Source organism: Amyelois transitella, chromosome 19 (assembly GCF_032362555.1).
Source record: "Amyelois transitella isolate CPQ chromosome 19, ilAmyTran1.1, whole genome shotgun sequence".
NCBI lineage: Eukaryota > Metazoa > Arthropoda > Insecta > Lepidoptera > Pyralidae > Amyelois > Amyelois transitella.
Window position 1 is genome coordinate 9,295,034 of NC_083522.1, and position 17,282 is coordinate 9,312,315.

The window sequence follows — 17,282 nt, forward strand, 5'->3', positions numbered from 1 at the left end:
TAAAATATACATACATACATACATATAGTCACGTCTATATCCCTTGCGGGGTAGACAGAGCCAACAGTCTTGAAAAGACTAACAGGCCACGGTCAGCTGTTTGTCATAATGATAGATTACATACAGACATACATATGGTCACGTCTATATCCCTTGCGGGGTAGACAGAGCCAACAGTCTTGAAAAGACTAACAGGCCACGGTCAGCTATTTGGCGGCTCGATGATAGAATTGAGATTCAAATAGTGACAGGTTGCTAGCCCATCGCCTAAAAGAAGAATCCCAAGTTTGTAAGCCTATCCCTTAGTCGCCTTTTACGACATCCATGGGAACGAGATGGAGTGGTCCTATTCTTTTTTTTTATATTGGTGCCGGGAACCACACGGTTTTAATAAAATATAATTAGCTTTAAACAATTTGTAGAGGGGGAAAGGTGTGTCTTGAAAAAGGTTTGACTAACTATTAAATCAATTTATAAATCTCACCCGTTACTGTATGGTTGCCAGCGACAATAGAAAAAAGAATAGGACTGCTCCATCTCTTACCCATGGATGTCGTAAAGGGCGACTAAGAAATAGGCGTATGAGATTTGGATTCTTCTTTTAGGCGATGGACTAGCAACCTGTCACTATTTGAATCTTAATTCCATCATCAAGCCAAAAATCTGAACGGGGCCGATCGGTTATTTCAAGACTGTTGGCTCTGTCTCCCCCACAAGGGATATAGACGTGACCACGCAAAATGTACCTACAACAGGTGGACTTAATTCCACAAGGCATTCTCTGCCAGTGCAGTTCAGTTTGTTACCACTTCTTCTGCACTGACGCTTTGGAAGCGGCAGTAAACTTAGTTTTAGGTAATTTATTTGACGTCAACCAATGTTGTGTTGTGAAACCAAAGATATGACGGTTATCAAATGATGTTAAAATGTCCAATAACAATAAAAAAAAATTATAATTTGAGTAGATTAGTGTACCTTTGTAGTGAAATCCATGTCTATAAACTTTAACACAGGCAGATATTGTAAAGTCTATGTCTTACTTTTCCGTTAGGCCGAAATACCGCTTACACTCTTCACAAAGTTATAAATCGAGAACAGCCACACATTTAATATTTATTTATCCGACACAATCGAATAAATCGCACGTTTTTTTTTATTCGTTAGATGTCTCTTCCGAGTTCAGATTAGAATTTTTTTAAACTCAATTTTGAAAATGGAATATTTAGCGACGAACCGTACTAACAGACTGAAATTGACTTGTGTTCGAAATTTGAACTGACCCGACGCCGTTTACGATCGTCGCGGCGTGATGATTTCCTGTTTATACGAAGCATCCGAACATAGTACACTTGCGATTTTCAATCAATCAAATGATTCACGAAAATTCTTTCATTGTTTTCTCAGATTTTTTCTCTTCTAACTTACTGATTATATTTCATTATGATAAAATAAGTAACAGCTATAGTTTGAACATAATTGTCTTAAATATGACTCAGAATTATTTTAAAAAAGAAAAATCTCAATAAATCACATGTAGGTATACATAATTATTTTTTTATTTCTGCAGCCATTTCGAAAAACTGTATGTTTGTTTAATAATCAGCTCCATGCACGAGCTCTAAAAACAAAAAAAACTTACACCAAAAAACGCAAATGTGCGCGCCTAAACCGAAGCGTCTCATAATGTAATTTGCGGTCCGATATGTCTATCAAAATATTAATTTATGGCCGTTTTAATGTGGAACTATAATTAAAATATTGCTTTATAACTATAAATAACGTAACAAAATAACAGTATTTTCAATAACATCCCATCAACAGACAGAATCACCCCGAGATACCTTCCCGTGTGAATGTCGAAAAAATACTTCCGACTAATGAAGACAGTTCGACTAAAAAAAAAGAAAAATATGAAAATGCTGGTAAGTACCAAAATAAAGTAGTCGTAGTGGACCTCGACCTTTGAATCGGGGTATACTTTTATGAGTCTAGGTATTTAAATGCTTTCTCAGCACTCCAAAGAGAATGCTATGAGAAGAACTAAAATATTATAAGGTAAGTATTTGTTTTAGCCGGTGTATACCTTCTTCCTCCTGGCTTTTAGTCCTGGTTGCATCCTCACCACTCTGGAGATGAGCCCGGAGTATGCCTTTGACCATAGACCCTGGATTGAGTGAGTCAGGTTTTAACACGAAGCGACTCTAGTGTATACTCGCATAGAATCTCCAAAACAATATGATGTCGATGTAGGTATACTTGAGGTAGGTATACTAAATTTCAGCGAGGGATTTGAGGATACGCTGGTATAGAAGACGTCTTCGCCACCTTTTCTATATAGAACCATGAGTTGAAAAAGTTAAAACATCAATTGTTTGGTGAGATTAACCGGAGTGTTAGAAAGAGAGACGAGTTCCTTAATGAATAAGGGGGCAGAACGGGCTATAAGCATCGATGCGCCAGCGCAGTGTCACCGCGTTATTTCTGTGCTCTGTGTCTAGGCCGCGTATGTGGGGCGAGCCAATGCCAGCTATGTTTGTGTATGTCTGTTTATCTTTGCTGTTTGAATGCGCATTTTGGAAAGTTTCTCGTAATCTATTACATGATTCGTGAGTTTCCACTTACAGAGTAGTATTGCCGCCATGTTTAATTCTAATAAAAGCATTCTGCATGAATATCGAATATCAGGCGGAGATATATTATTGGAATTTTGTTTGTCTGATGATAAATATGAGATTTAAGGTGTTACACGAAAACTCATAGTGACTGAGTTTTCATTCTTAATTTGGTTAAGTTGTAGATATCAGCGAACAGAGACGCTCTAATTTATGGAGACGAAAATTTTAAACTTTAAATACAATCAAAGTCAAAGTTTCGCGAAAGAAGAACAATCACCAGGTAAATCTTGTTAATTAATTTCCTTAGTCGTAAAATAAAGATAAAGAAAAGATCATTAGAAAGAGAATAGAAGACTGTCTCTAATCTACCCATAATGTCAAAATTCCCAGTTCAAAACCACGATGATGTCCACACCTGGCCATATGTCCGCAAATAACATCATATTAACATTAATAAATTAAGACCCATAAGTGAATTAATACAATTAACTACATATCATAATTAACATAAACAATTAGATTCTACTTGTTTCACTTGGCAATAATTCCGCTATAAATCCCACATACCATTGCCAGATTCCTGCCGCTCCCGGCAACGCCAGAGGTGTGCTGTTCGATTTATATTATTGTAAATCATGTTAATGATGATGTGTGAATTAATTGGGAATATATATTACTAGAGGCCGCCCGCGACTTCGCCCGCATGGAAACCCTATCAATCCCGCGGGAACTCCGGGATAAAAAGTAGCCTATATGTTATACTGGGTCTTCAGCTGCCCACATACTAAATTTCATCATAGTAAAGATTCGATTTAACTTTTTTTTCTAGTATCAAATTACTACCTTTAAAAGGCTCAAAAGTGCTGAAAAAAAAAACATCCACATGACTTTTTACGTAGACAATACACGATCATAAAAACTTTCCGACACCTAGCCACACTGTACACTAGTGTTGTCGATAGTCTAATATAGATAAGCTATCGATAGTTGAGTAAAAACAATAATATCGATAGGACTATCGAAATCATATAGAAGAAATTATCGATACTATAGCTGCTGACCATTGCAATAACTATCCCTTTAACTCAATTCAAAATCTTTATTGCATATCATAAAGTACATCAGTTGAATTACAATTACTGCTTATAAGTTGGTACAATATGAATGAACCCTGTTGGGCATCGCAATTTCATCAATAGTTTTGATTTTTCATTAGCGAACGCAATAATATTGAGGGCAAGCTCAATAAAGACAGGCTAAAACTAAGTAACTAAGTGCCGTGTGGTTCCCGGCACCAATATAAAAAAGAATAGGACCACTCCATATTATTTCCCATGGATGTCGTAAGAGGCGACTAAGGGATAGGTTTATAAACTTGTGATTCTTATTTTAGGCGATGGGCTAGCAACCTGTCACAATTTGAATCTCAATTCTATCTTAAAGCCAAACAGCCGAACGTGACCTATCAGTCTCTTCAAGGCTGTTGGCTCTGTCTACCCCGCCAGGGATATAGACGAGACTAAATGAATCAATGGAAATCACTACTGATAGTATCGATAGGCATATCGATATTGGAGATGATTTCAGAACTATCGATATAATGTTGTTGTCGAACTATCGATAGTTTTTCTACGGCAACGCTACTGTATACACGAACACTAACCACCAATTAAAATTCATAGAGCACAACAGAACCACTGTCATGTAAATGAAATAGTGGACGTTTTGTAAATGACCATCGGTGTAGAAACTGTCGCCTATTATAGCTGCAACGTTTGGAAATTTTTTCTAGAAACATTATGGTAAAGGTTAAACAATTGTGAACCTTCGTTTGAGCACAAGGAGACTAAAGAAATGTTTAAATAAATAAATATATACGGGACAAATTAAACAGATTGAATTAGCCTAGAAGTAAGTTCGAGACTTGTGTTACTCATGATACTATATTATAATAAATACTTATATTAATAAACATCCTAGATCCAGGACAATCAGAAAAAGTTATTTTCTCATCATGGCCTGACCGGGATTCGAACCCGGGACCTCCGGTGTCACAGACAAGCGTACTACCGCTGCGCCACAGAGGCCGTTAAAATATATCAATGTTTATAAATATATCACGAGTTTATCAAAATCAAATTCAATTTTATTCTTTATTATGGGACACTTCATATCACTTAAAATCTTTTAGTTTCACAAAATTAATTGACGAACTTAAAATTCATTTTACTGCCGTTTCCAAAGCGTCAGTGCAAAAGAAGCGGTAACAAACAGCACTGCAACATTTTCTTCAACAACGTCAACTTCACAACTATCTAAACTTAGAATAAATATGAAATATTATCCCTTACGAGGTGCACAGAGCTATCGGTTTCAAAAGGTCTGAAAAGCCATATTGAGGTGGGGCCTTATTCAGATAGTGACAAGTTGCTAGCCCAGCGTCTTAAAGAAAAATCCCAAGTTGCATAGCCATAAAAGAAGAAATATAATATGCCTTACGTGACAATTTATAATTTCCTTTTTATTTGTTTTTTTTTTAATGCATTCATGATCCAACATAAATGTTAACGATATTTTGTGAGTGATAATTAACTATTGTACATCCCAAGTATCCTAAGGATCCCGTTTATAAGCCCATCGCTTAGTCGCCTTTTACGACATCTAAGGAAAATAGATGAAGTGATCCTATTCTTATTTTTATTGGTGCCGGCAACCACACGGCACATTCTTAGTAATTCTTCTTCTGTAAATGCTACATTCATCTCTAATGAATAGATTAAATGACACAATTAGAGTATCATAACGAGTCTACTAGACAATTCAAAATGTCAACAAAGAGAAAAGACAAGTGAATTGGAGTAACGACTTGGCATCAGCTCAAGTGCTCCCGATACGGCGATAAAATATATGAAAGCTACACGTGTTTAAAGAGAATGCTTTGGTTATTTACAATATTTAACCCCCACGCAAAATAAAGAGTGTAAAGCATTTTAAGTTGTTGAATGGGTCGGTGGACGAACAAATGAGGTATCAGATTCACAAGGCTTGATGCAGAGGCTCAAATCCTAAAGTGGTTGTGTGCTATAGCGATGCCTCTTATCTGAGAAGTATCATCTATACTAATATTATAAAGCTGAAGAATTTGTTTACGCGCTAATTTCAGGAACTACTGGTTCGAATTGAAAAATTCTTTTGCGTTGAATAGACCATTTATCGAGGAAGGCTTTAGGCTATTTATCATCACGCTGCAACTATTGGGAACGAAGAAATAATGGACAATGTGAAAAAAACGGGGTAAATTATTCATCCTTGAGGGCTTCAATGATGCCCAAAATAACTATTCCACGCGGACGAAGTCGCGGGCACAGCTAATTAGTTCATATAGTATGCTTTCCACGGGAGGTAAAACATGAGAACAACTGCACATTCCGACAACGGAATGTGTAGTCATGGTACAATACGGGTTAGGTTCCCCTGCAAAGGTTGCGGAGTCTGATGGGAATCGTTTTAAGAAGCTGGACTTACCCAATCCAGGAATTTAGCCTACACTCCCCTCCAGAGATGATAGGATACACCAGGACTAACGCGAAGAGGATGATGAAGTGTTTAAAGTTATTCTTCAAAACCATGGTCTTAGAGATAGCTAGATTTGAAAGTTCGAGCATTACAAGCTCAACACACCCAGATCCGCTTGTGATGCAAGTTCAAACATTGACCCACGCTAGGAAACACTTTCCCTATTGATCTGACAGGAAATGGACCGTAAATCTTCTGCTTGTGTTCATTGGACCCAGACTTTGTAGCCAACAATGCGCGTGCGCCTTAATACGAGTGAGACGTAGGTGCTTACTACATTCATGACGTCTCTTTCAGAGAGTAAGTAAGACTAGGTCTTTCTTCTTTAACACGATCACTGCATACTTCTTTTGCTTTTCATACATCCATCTTTTCATGTGTGGTTCCCGGCACCAATAAAAAAAAAAGAATAGGACCACTCCATCTCGTTCCCATGGATGTCGTAAAAAGCCACTAAGGGATAGACTTATAAACTTGGGATTCTTCTTTTAGGCGATGGGCTAGCAACCTGTCACTATTTGAATCTCAATTCTATCATCGAGCCAAAAAGCTGAACGTGGCGTGTCAGTCTTTTCAACACTGTTGGCTCTGTCTACCACGCAAGGGATATAGACGTGACTATAAGTATATGCATGTATGTATCTTTTCATGCAATTTCACTGATTTAGGGTACTCTTGCTTGAACCTACTAACCTTCTACTAAGAAGATTTACCCATAAAGAAATATAACCTGGGTCTAGGAAACTGAATTTTGGCAAGTGTCTTCATTGAGAATTGTTAGGAACACTAAAGAGTATATATATCCCACGAGATCAGAAAGTAATGCGAGCGGGCTGTGGGCAAAGTTAGTTCAATGCTAAATGATAAATTATACCTGATGAATTTGGTATTATCTTAAGTTCCCTTAGTTAAGTTAACCCTACCCTCAAAAGAGATATATTAGAGAGATAACATGCTAAACTAACGCAAGATCTCATTGGCCCATAATGTGTATGACGTCACATGTGTACGACTTGAACTTACTGTTTTGTGATTGGTTCAAGTGACAAGGCGAAAGCGTTAAGGGTTACCACAATTAGTGTTAATAAATTTATTTAAACTTTAATTATTTATTTATATACATCAAGGAAAAAGAATAAAACTTAAAATAAAGAGTAATTCAGTACAAGGGCACTGTAATTGTACAAAATACAAATGTATGGCACAATTGGCGGACTTAATGCTAGGAGCATTATCTACAAGTCAGCCATTGTGGGGAACTTTCGTAGAGTTTCCAGTCGAAGTAACTGAGCGTAGATATCTTTTCATTAATTGAGTTTGTGACAATAACAAATTGAAGACGAATTTTAATTACATAATTTTTTTTGCCTTGAATAAGTGTTATGTAGGTAAAGGAGTATGAGAAACGACCTTGAAATTACTTTTCTTTGTCCAAAGTGGTTTAAAAAAAAGTAACTTCCTGACAAAACTGAACATGTTCTTTGTGGAGTGCAGCGGAAAGAGTATTTTCAAAACCGTCAAAGAATTTATATAGTATCAAATCAAAAACTTAATTTTGTTTTGCCGGTTTTTTGCTTCTTACTTGTGCCATGCACCAAATGTCCGTGCGTCGGCGCGTACGCAACTTCGTAGCCGTCTGTGGCTTTAGCATTGTTTGTGTTGTAATTGCTTCACTGCGCATGAATAGGGATTTACTGTCGTAATTCATTAAACAGTTTTTATATTTTAATTTTGAACAGTAATCATCTCCGCCCCCCAATGAGTTAAGATTCTCGAAATATATCTTATTTAATAAGACTATGCATCATAATTCTAGATATTTGCTTTCGATTTATTGCAAAACAAGAATGAGAAGGTAATTTAAACTACAGTAGGGAATGCAGCCTGACTTCCATAATAAATTTTTATACTTCTTAAATTAGCGTTTAACACGCAAGACTGCTCGAATAAAAAATAAATAGTACAGGTAACTACTAACTACTTCTTAAAACACACAGTGCCAACAGTTATCGGCAGCAAGGCACCACGGAGATTTGTCCAATAATCTAATTACACATTCTAATGTGTTTTTAATTACACAGTAGGCAACAGCCAGCCGTTACTATTCATTACGCCTATCATTTAGGAAAAGAGATAATGTTTATTGCCTTTAAATGTTACTCGATTCACACACGTCACAAAATTAGATGAAGTTGACAATCTGTTCAGGTTGGAAAAAGAAGAAGACGTATTTATTATTATTATTTTTCTCACGTTTCTGCGTTATGTCATTATAAAGCAATGAATATTATTCTAGCATACTCACATATCAGTTGTTAGAAGCGACGAAGCAACTGCAAGCTGACGAGGATTAGATGATATGAGGGCTCCCAAAATAATAAGCTTAATAAAAAAATTACACTGCCAAACTTTATTACAATACCTATTTTACCATTTGTCATTTGTGTAGTCAAACTTTCTAACAAAATATAGAATTTAACATATAAACATGATAAAGGGATTCTTTTATCAATATTTTCAGTGAGAACAGCCTATTTTTACTGAAGTTAATCAGTAAAAATAACGAAACAAAAAACAATCATTCCATTATTAACATTATCAATTAAAACATGAAAGACGATGCTTGTTCAATCTATAGAAAAAATCCTTCATCTTTATGGCCCTTAATTTTTTTTTTAATTCTCGTTCGAGTTATCAAACCATCATCAACAAATACCAACTTAAGATTTCCTCTTATCAAAAATTTGCAAACTGGAAACCTTTGGAAACCCTCGACCTACCTCCGCAGAAGCGTCACCCGCCACGCTCTCCGTCAACTGACCTTAATGTCCAGCTCAAAGTACCCCGAAAGGGGGGAGGATCGTACCCTGACGTGGGGGGGCATCGGCACGGGTCCTCTTGACGGGGGTGTCGGAGCCCCGGGGGGTATCGCCCGGCCTCTCTCCCGGAGGGCAGGGTGAGGACCAACTCCGCGTATTGGTGGCCGCTCTTGTTTTAGTGCTAGAAAAAAAAAGGTTTTTTTTACATATTTAAACCATGACATGGATCCATTATGTTAGTTTGTTACTAGCTTTTATTGTTAATATGGTTATACACACAAATGGAAAACTTGTGCATTCCAGTAAGCATGGAAATATCTTTTAAGTCTTATGATCGAAGTTTTAAGTACATGATTCTTTACAAATAATCGAAATTTTCTTGCAAAGTTTAGTTATTTATTGGTAATGGTAAAAACATCTCAAAATATTATAACAGATTATTGACATTATAACAAGAGCTTTAGAATACATAATTAGTCAAACAATAAAACCAAATTGCATGTAGAAACTTCAGAATAAAACTACCCCTTAGGAATCCAGGATCGAACTCTAGTACAAAATTCCATTCTGATGCTACAGTATAACAACCAACATTCACATAAACCTATTTGTAGAATAACGAGGATTCCAGTATTTCAATAGAACAATTTACATCAATCCCATGTGTCATACAGGGTGCATGTGTTCACTGGCTACTTCCTAATTTAGTACATTCCGACCGCCGGTGACTCACTGATTGACAGCGTAATGAAACTGCTCATTGTTCTACTGTTGTATCTAAAATTTGATGTTAAGTACACGCCAATGACGCTCAGAGTTGCTAAAGCTATATAAAAAATATTTTTTTATGTCTTTCTCTTTGTTCTATTCACATATGATATGGGTGTCTTCAAAAATTCTCCAATATTCATCTTGGCGTTTCTCAAACTCTCAGTAATTTTGCGATCACATTAAATGATTTCCACGTTTGTTTCAAATTATTATTAAGTAATACATTTGAGAACCTACTAATCATTCAATGAACTAAAAACTACCTTAACACTTAAAAGCCGGTTACAGCATTCAAAAATTTAGAGCTGAGCGTAATAAAAAATAATTTTCAATGTTATAGATAACGGAATCTGAAATTAAGAATTATTATTATTTACTATTTTCTTAATAATACCGAGGTAAACGAACTCATTAATTATTGTTTGTTACTGATCCGCTACACAGACTATATAGGCTAATTGAGGTAAATTGAGTACAATATATTAATTTATTGTAAACTCAACATTTACATAACAGCAAACTTCACATGATTAAATTCGCTACCGCTTATCACTCGAGCGTTGACCATAAAAAATACGACCTACTAAGTCAATTGGCACATTACCTAATTTGTTTAAAAACCATATGGGAACCAAGGCCCGTTTGTTAACACTATACTAACATAAATAAATATAGGCAGAGTTAATTGTCAACATGTGCACAACATAATTGAAAGCGAAACGTATTAGTGGAACACTCACGATGTAATTTGAAATTTTTAAGTTACTGGGTAATGTTATGACTGGTTTTGTATTAATTATTGCTTTATTTTAAGAGCACGCTATGTCTTGGTACTTTTAAATAGTAGACTATTTGCAAAATAAAAATTCTCTTCACGTGATGTTTATGTACCTATGTGTAGCGTAAAAATACATATAGTAACATACCTACGTTTTAGTACCTTAACTTAGTTTTAGTTTTTAAATTGAAGTTCCTATAAATACTTGATCGAAACTTTAAATAAAAGGCGAAAAAGAACCTGTCAAAATTGCAAATAAAAGATAAAGTTTCTTAATAATATTGCAAATCTAAATAAATCAGAGCAAACTCAATATTTATTACAATTTAAATTAATTTATCAATAACTTGATGGCAGGTTTCCCTTAAACCAATATTTAGTTCAACTTTTAAAGATAGATCTAAGTTATATTTTTAAGTTGAAAAATTAACTTGAGTACCAACGCTTATTGGTCACCGAAGTAATGAACAAATTAACTATAAGTCGCGAACAGAATATAAAGGATCCAATTTATAAACCTATAATTGTCTCCATAGCAAAGAAAGTATAGCCAACCTGAAAAAAAACACTTAAGCTAGCTTCAGATGGGAAAAATTATCTTGCAATTCTTCCTCGAAATTAAGAAAAAAATTTTATTTTTTTTAATTTAACTACATAATTGAAAAGAACGAATGGTCGGAACGGAAAGAATGGTCATTAGTTTTTTTTTTCATTTCGTTATATTTTTTTAAGTTGACTCTCGTTGGTTATTTTTTTACTTGGGATTCTTCCTTAAGGCGACGGGCTAGCAACCTGTCACTTTATATGAATCTCAATTCTATCAGTAAGCCAAACAGCTAAACGCGGCCTATTAGTATTTTCAAGACTATTGGCTCTGTCTACCCCGCATGGGAAATAGACATAATTATATGTACCATCCCTATCTGTTTTATGTTGTTTTGTATGTTTTACTCTTATGGTGCAATAAAGAGTTTTATCTATCTATCTATCTATGGATGTATGTATGGTTATTTTATTTTTTTTGTGTCGTTCCGTGTAACTATCACGCGTCCGCTTCTGCCATAGACCACCGGCCTTCCTAAGTGACAATATGTCGTCAAAACTTTTGTTCTTGGCCGAGAGGCCGCTCCAAACGGGTATTACTTGAAACGGACAATGTAATGTCTATTTGCATTCAGAGCGTACCTCGAGTGGGTTTATTGGTGGAATTCTTGGTTGGGAGGCGACGCTTTGAGCGATTTGGAAAATATGCTTCAAACATATGTAGGTACAGTTAGGATCAAATGTACAAAGAATCCAATGTCGTATCTAATGTCCTTTTGGGACTGTTTAAATGATAAAAATAACCTTTGGATTTCTTCTTCCAAATGCAATAGACTTTGCACGTACCTAATCTTTACTTTAAAGCGATAATTCGCTTTTACGCAGAGATCAAATATGTTCGTGTGGTTCCCGGCAACACTAAAAAAAGTATAGGACCAGTCCATCTCGTTCCCATGGATGTCGTAAAAGGTGACTAAGGGATAGGCTTATAAACTCGGGATTCTTTTTTTAGGCAATAGGCTGGTAACCTGACACTATTTGAATCTTAATCTATATTGAATCAAAGGCCACCTGCACTCTTGAGATGTGAAGAGAAGATTATGACAGTCATTTGAAAATTAAATTTCTATCGTATTTAAAAATTGGTAAATAAATAGAACCGCCGAGCTTGCATGAAGAGAGTTATGAATGTGGATGAAGCGAAGGAAGTATGCAGAGATCGTGGCAAGTGGAAAGAAGTAGTCTCTGCCTACCCGTCCGGGAAAGAGGCGTCATTTTAAGTATGTTATGTTAAATAGAACTAAGTAGGTACAGATAGTAAAATGACATGCGAGTACAGCACACAAACCATACTTGCGTGTGCGTCCCTAAATTTATTTACCAAACCCACCCACGATCCAGCTAGCGTAACTCTGATTGATGGGCTAAAAGACTTATGAATCACTATTTACTACACAACTTGCCAAATTATTTAAAACTGCACTACTTTTACTTCTATTTATTAGTTACATATTTTATTTTTATTTACGAACTTTTTGTTACACTCGGAATTTGGAGAAATACCTACTCTCGCTGATCGCTTTGAGTGGCTCTAACAAACCCGCCTCATACTACATCCCAAGAAACCATCTAACTCCGCACCTCTAGAGAGGAGCCCGACCAATCCAAGACTAAGAGAGAGGACTTGGACTTGGAGTACCCTGACTTACAGGTTCTAACACGAAGCGACTCCCGTCTGATCTCCGCAACCTCTGCAGGAGAACCTTATCCAATATTGGGTCAAATTCAATGGTCGTAAGAAACCTATTACACGGGAAAAACACTTCTGCAGTCACCTTTTGTTTTGCAGCTATGCGTTATCTATTAGACAGTTAAATCGTTGGAGCCCTTTCCGAGATCCTGATTATATATATAATATACAAGAATTGCTCGTTTAAATATATTAGATAGATGAAGATAATATAGTTGTAGATAAATCTTGGCATTAACCTGGAAAAGTACTTCTGAATCAAAGGTGCTGTAAACAGTTATATAGTATCCACCAAAATCTCAAGAGTATCCGAAACCGACGTGCTTACATGAAGAGTTATGAATGTGGATGAAGCGAAAGAAGTATGCAGGGATTGTTGCAAGTGGAAAATTGCGGTCTCTGCCTACCCTACCGGGAAGGAGGCGTGATTTATATGGATGTATGTTTCAAAATCTCAAAATCTTTTAAAAGATTTCCTGAATACGGCATGATGACGGACAAATTGGGAATATTCCCATACCAAAATGGTTCCAGAATTTCATACCTTTGACCGTCATTCGCCCATTTCTATCCAGCAGCGGCATTTCTAACAATAAGGTATATTACAACTGCGTGGGAGGTCTAATTTCCTTGGCGGAATCACGAATGCGTCTGCCAAACCTCCGACATTCTTGTTTTTGGTCAGCATTTTACGCAACACTCTACCTACATACCACAGTAACATTGCACAAGAAAATTCGTCGCTAAAACACGTAGAATGACGAAAATAACATGTAACAAGTGGGCATACATACATCTACATCGATTGTCGTGAGCAAACTAATTTGTGTGCAAATAGCCTTTATGGAAACACTGAGCGAAGTCCGTCATCCATAATGCTCGATATTCAAATAATTTGAAATTTTAATTGGTTTCTTAAAAAAAAAACGCGCGGGTAAATAAACGTTAATTACGACGAATTAACAAGATATATTTCGCCGATAGAGTCAATAAAATTTTAAGCAGTTTAATTTTATAAATTTGGAACAATAAGCTTCGTTTTTAAGAGGAATAGTATATATATACATATAGTGCTTGATTAATTTTAATATTGGTAAATTACAAATTACTTATTGTGTACATAAATATGTATAAGACTTTTTAAGAAACGTCATTCCATGCTGGTTGTCGATTGAAAACTTTAGTTAGTAATACACTCATTATTCATGCAGCATTAGTTAACTCCACAAAATCCCACTAACTGTCCGGTATAGTCCAGGAATTGTAGGCCTGGTGCGAGCTCAGACTCATCACGGACACTCCAAAGTGTTCCTTCAGGCATGAACTGTTGCTATTCTTCATCGTATCAAGCAGCATTTTTGTTGTTTTTCCAACATTTTCACTTCTTTTCAGGAACACCGCTATGTCCAAGCCGCAGGTTTCGTTGACATATTTACGGCATTCGTATGCTGCATACGGTGACTTGATGTCTCCGTTGACTATGTTGTTGCATACTTCATTGATGATCTCGAGTACGGCTACTTCAGATTCGAATAGCACTTCGCAGCACCCTGGAGAGTAACTTTATTGTTTGTTGTTTTTTTGATACTAAAAGATATTTTAAGAATGACTCCTCAATTTTCATTGTGAAATATTGCAAAAGTATTGGCAAAACTGTTAATTTGTAATTTTATTTTGCATAAAAACAATTTATGTTCAGTAGATAACCTAGTATTTTTTTGTAGAATTTAGAAAATCATAAAGACTTTTTACCATCTTGATGAATCATTTTAATTAAATTATGACAGAAATTTTAAATTTGTATTCAAAAAACTCCTGGTCTTATTTTGATAAAATTTGTCACAAAAACATTAGACTTACAGGTATTGTTTTTATAGGTATTCCTATGAGGAGGCAAAAGTCCTCCTTGGCAAAAGTCTAGCTTTTAATTATTATAACTGGCTATAAACTTGATTATTTTCCTGCACCTAACAGGTTTTTATTTGCACTTACAAAAAACCATTGATGCATAAAACTGCATATTATATGGAAAATGTAATACTTGTTTTCAAAGACTTACAACAGAATTATTATGATATTAATATATTTTGTAAAATATAAATTGTCAAGTGATGTTGAAAATAATGAATAAAATTTTTTAATTTTAATTCAATATCTAAAAACTATCTAGATGTTGTACTGTAAGTACCTTCATTTTAAGACAGACAAAATTTTGTCTGTAATAATTTGGTATGAGATAAAAGTATTCTAGCTCTTAATTTTTTTTTAATATTTATATTGGCACCTGCTGGTGATAAGAATTAAATTATAACTCTCGAGTTGCAATACAGCGGAGTTATAAAAGATAATATTTTGCATTCTAGATAGTATTTTTTTTAAGATTTATATGTATATCACCAAAAAGGATCAACTTAGCGAATGAAATAAGAGTTCTCCAATTACTGTGATTGAGCTTATGGGAGTAGTATGATGCATTTCCCCCAATACTATTAACATTTTTTTTTTAAGTTTTATCATTTTGTATGCAAAAGGATTTTTTTACAGATGGACTCAAGATATATGTACTTTTGTGAAGGAAATATTGAGATAAACTTTATCTCAAATTAAATAAATCATTTAATTAAACCAGCCTAATTGATATTTCTCTTGAAGTGTTTTTTAAAAAACAATACAGGTACCTATTTTTATCATTTTTTCTATTACAATATTAAAAGTTTTCAATGCAGCTTGCATTTAATATTCCATCTAGGATTAATTCAATAGCTATTATGACGTAGTTGATAGTAAATAACTGGACCAGCTCATGTTTACTTAGCAATATCTCGTCTTGCAAATATAGAAACTGGTAGCAACTGAAATTTAACACATTTATATAACATATGGGTACCACACAATACTCCAATACCCAAGGCTGATATGACATCAGCTGCAGTGTAGTGTTAATTCGTCAGCCGTACGCGGCGTATAATTAGATTAAAACTTCTAAACAGGCGCGACACGCCGCTAGCCGACTTGCTATTGACATTGAGCTTGAGTTAAAAATACCGACTTTACCTGCCTCCCGGTCGAACTTGTTCGGCTTTAGCTGCTCCTGCGTGTGGCCCAGGATCAGCGGCGACAGGATCCTGGGCCACAACACCGCGAAACACCCCACAACAATCACTAATACGAACATCGTCTTCCGAGGACCCAACACCTCCTCGTTCGCCATTCTGTCGTCGTGTTTTTCGTATCGTTTCGTCACTCAAGCACACAGCCGGTCGCACTCTACGGGAACATCGTCGTGTGTGATATAAATAAAGATTTTCATTTCATTTTACTCCCACGTTCGCCAGAAAGGAAAGCGCAATGACAGCTGTCAAAACGCCCGCCCTCTCCCGGCGAAAATTGTACGGGAGCGATCCGGTGATTTCCTTACGGGAGCATCCGCGCATCTTCAAATCTTCGTTTGCTGAAAGCCGGTGGATTGAGCTGGCTCGAAGTGACACAGCCGTATACGACGTCAAACAGCTATGCCGACTTCTTGCCTTCCCAGCCACCGGCCCGGTCTGTGTGGAGAAATCGGCGGAGCTCTAAACTGCAGTTCAAATATTGACAGAGTATATTTAAACGTATGGCGGTCGAGCGTACGGCGCTCGCTGGTCGCAACTCGGTACAATATGCCTGGGCGCGGAGGCGGCGTGGGCTATTAACCCGTCCCCACCGCGAAGAGCACTGCACGCGCTCTGATGAATACTAATTAGACACTTCAGAGTAGGTACCTAATGGTCGTAGGCGAGGACATATCGGCGAGCACCTCCCCTAAGTTTGTCGCATGTAGTTTTCCACGTAACGCCGTCAATCATAGAGCGACAATTACGATAATTCGCGTAACAAAGTCATCTGAAAGGCGTAATAGTATGTAACTTAGTGATGGCGACCCTACCGAAAGTTCATTTACCATGTGCGGAAATATTTGAACATATTTTAAACAGCATTTTAACCTACATACCTGAATTTATCTGCATAAAATGGTGTTGTCAGTGTAGTACTTCACTGGGTACATGACCGCGTAAACGTCACTTATTGCAGATTAGATTTAAATGGTTCAAGTATTTTGGATGAACCTGTTTTTAATTTGTCTTGACGACAAACTTCTTTATAAACACTACTATACTACCTGCCTGAAATGACTCACAGAAGTCACACACTAACAACTCGTGATTGAGATCATTTTCAGAGAAAAAAAAATAGAATAGAAAACATTTTCCGTAGTTGACGTATGAAAGGCCGTATATTTTTATATGTGGATCATTGTACTTACCAATAGGTCAGCGTCCAGACATAGGTACGGCCCCCTAAGTTACTTATCACACACACACCACGGAATTTCACGAAGACGCAATGGAAACTGAAAAGCTTTAGTGCTTAAACGCCCGTGCCCGCACGTA

The 17,282-nt window shown here is 36.2% G+C and overlaps 1 protein-coding gene across 5 annotated transcripts in view; it reads right to left on the reverse strand.

Moving 5' to 3' along the window:
* LOC106136459 (proline-, glutamic acid- and leucine-rich protein 1) overlaps positions 1–16,401 on the reverse strand; it is a 30,729-nt gene extending 14,328 nt beyond the window's left edge. For 2 of the 5 annotated variants that reach the window (XM_060949453.1, XM_060949455.1), the window contains exons 1-3: positions 15,907–16,397; positions 14,094–14,402; positions 9,013–9,191 (exon numbers count right to left, since the gene is read on the reverse strand). In XM_060949453.1, coding sequence (XP_060805436.1) covers positions 9,013–9,191; positions 14,094–14,402; positions 15,907–16,063 — 645 coding nt within the window. In that variant the 5' untranslated portion in view covers positions 16,064–16,397. Of the gene's footprint in view, positions 1–9,012; positions 9,192–14,093; positions 14,403–15,906 lie in introns of all 5 variants that reach the window. The other 3 variants (XM_060949454.1, XM_060949452.1, XM_060949456.1) reach the window with 3 other exon arrangements.
* Positions 16,402–17,282: the final 881 nt, after the last annotated feature.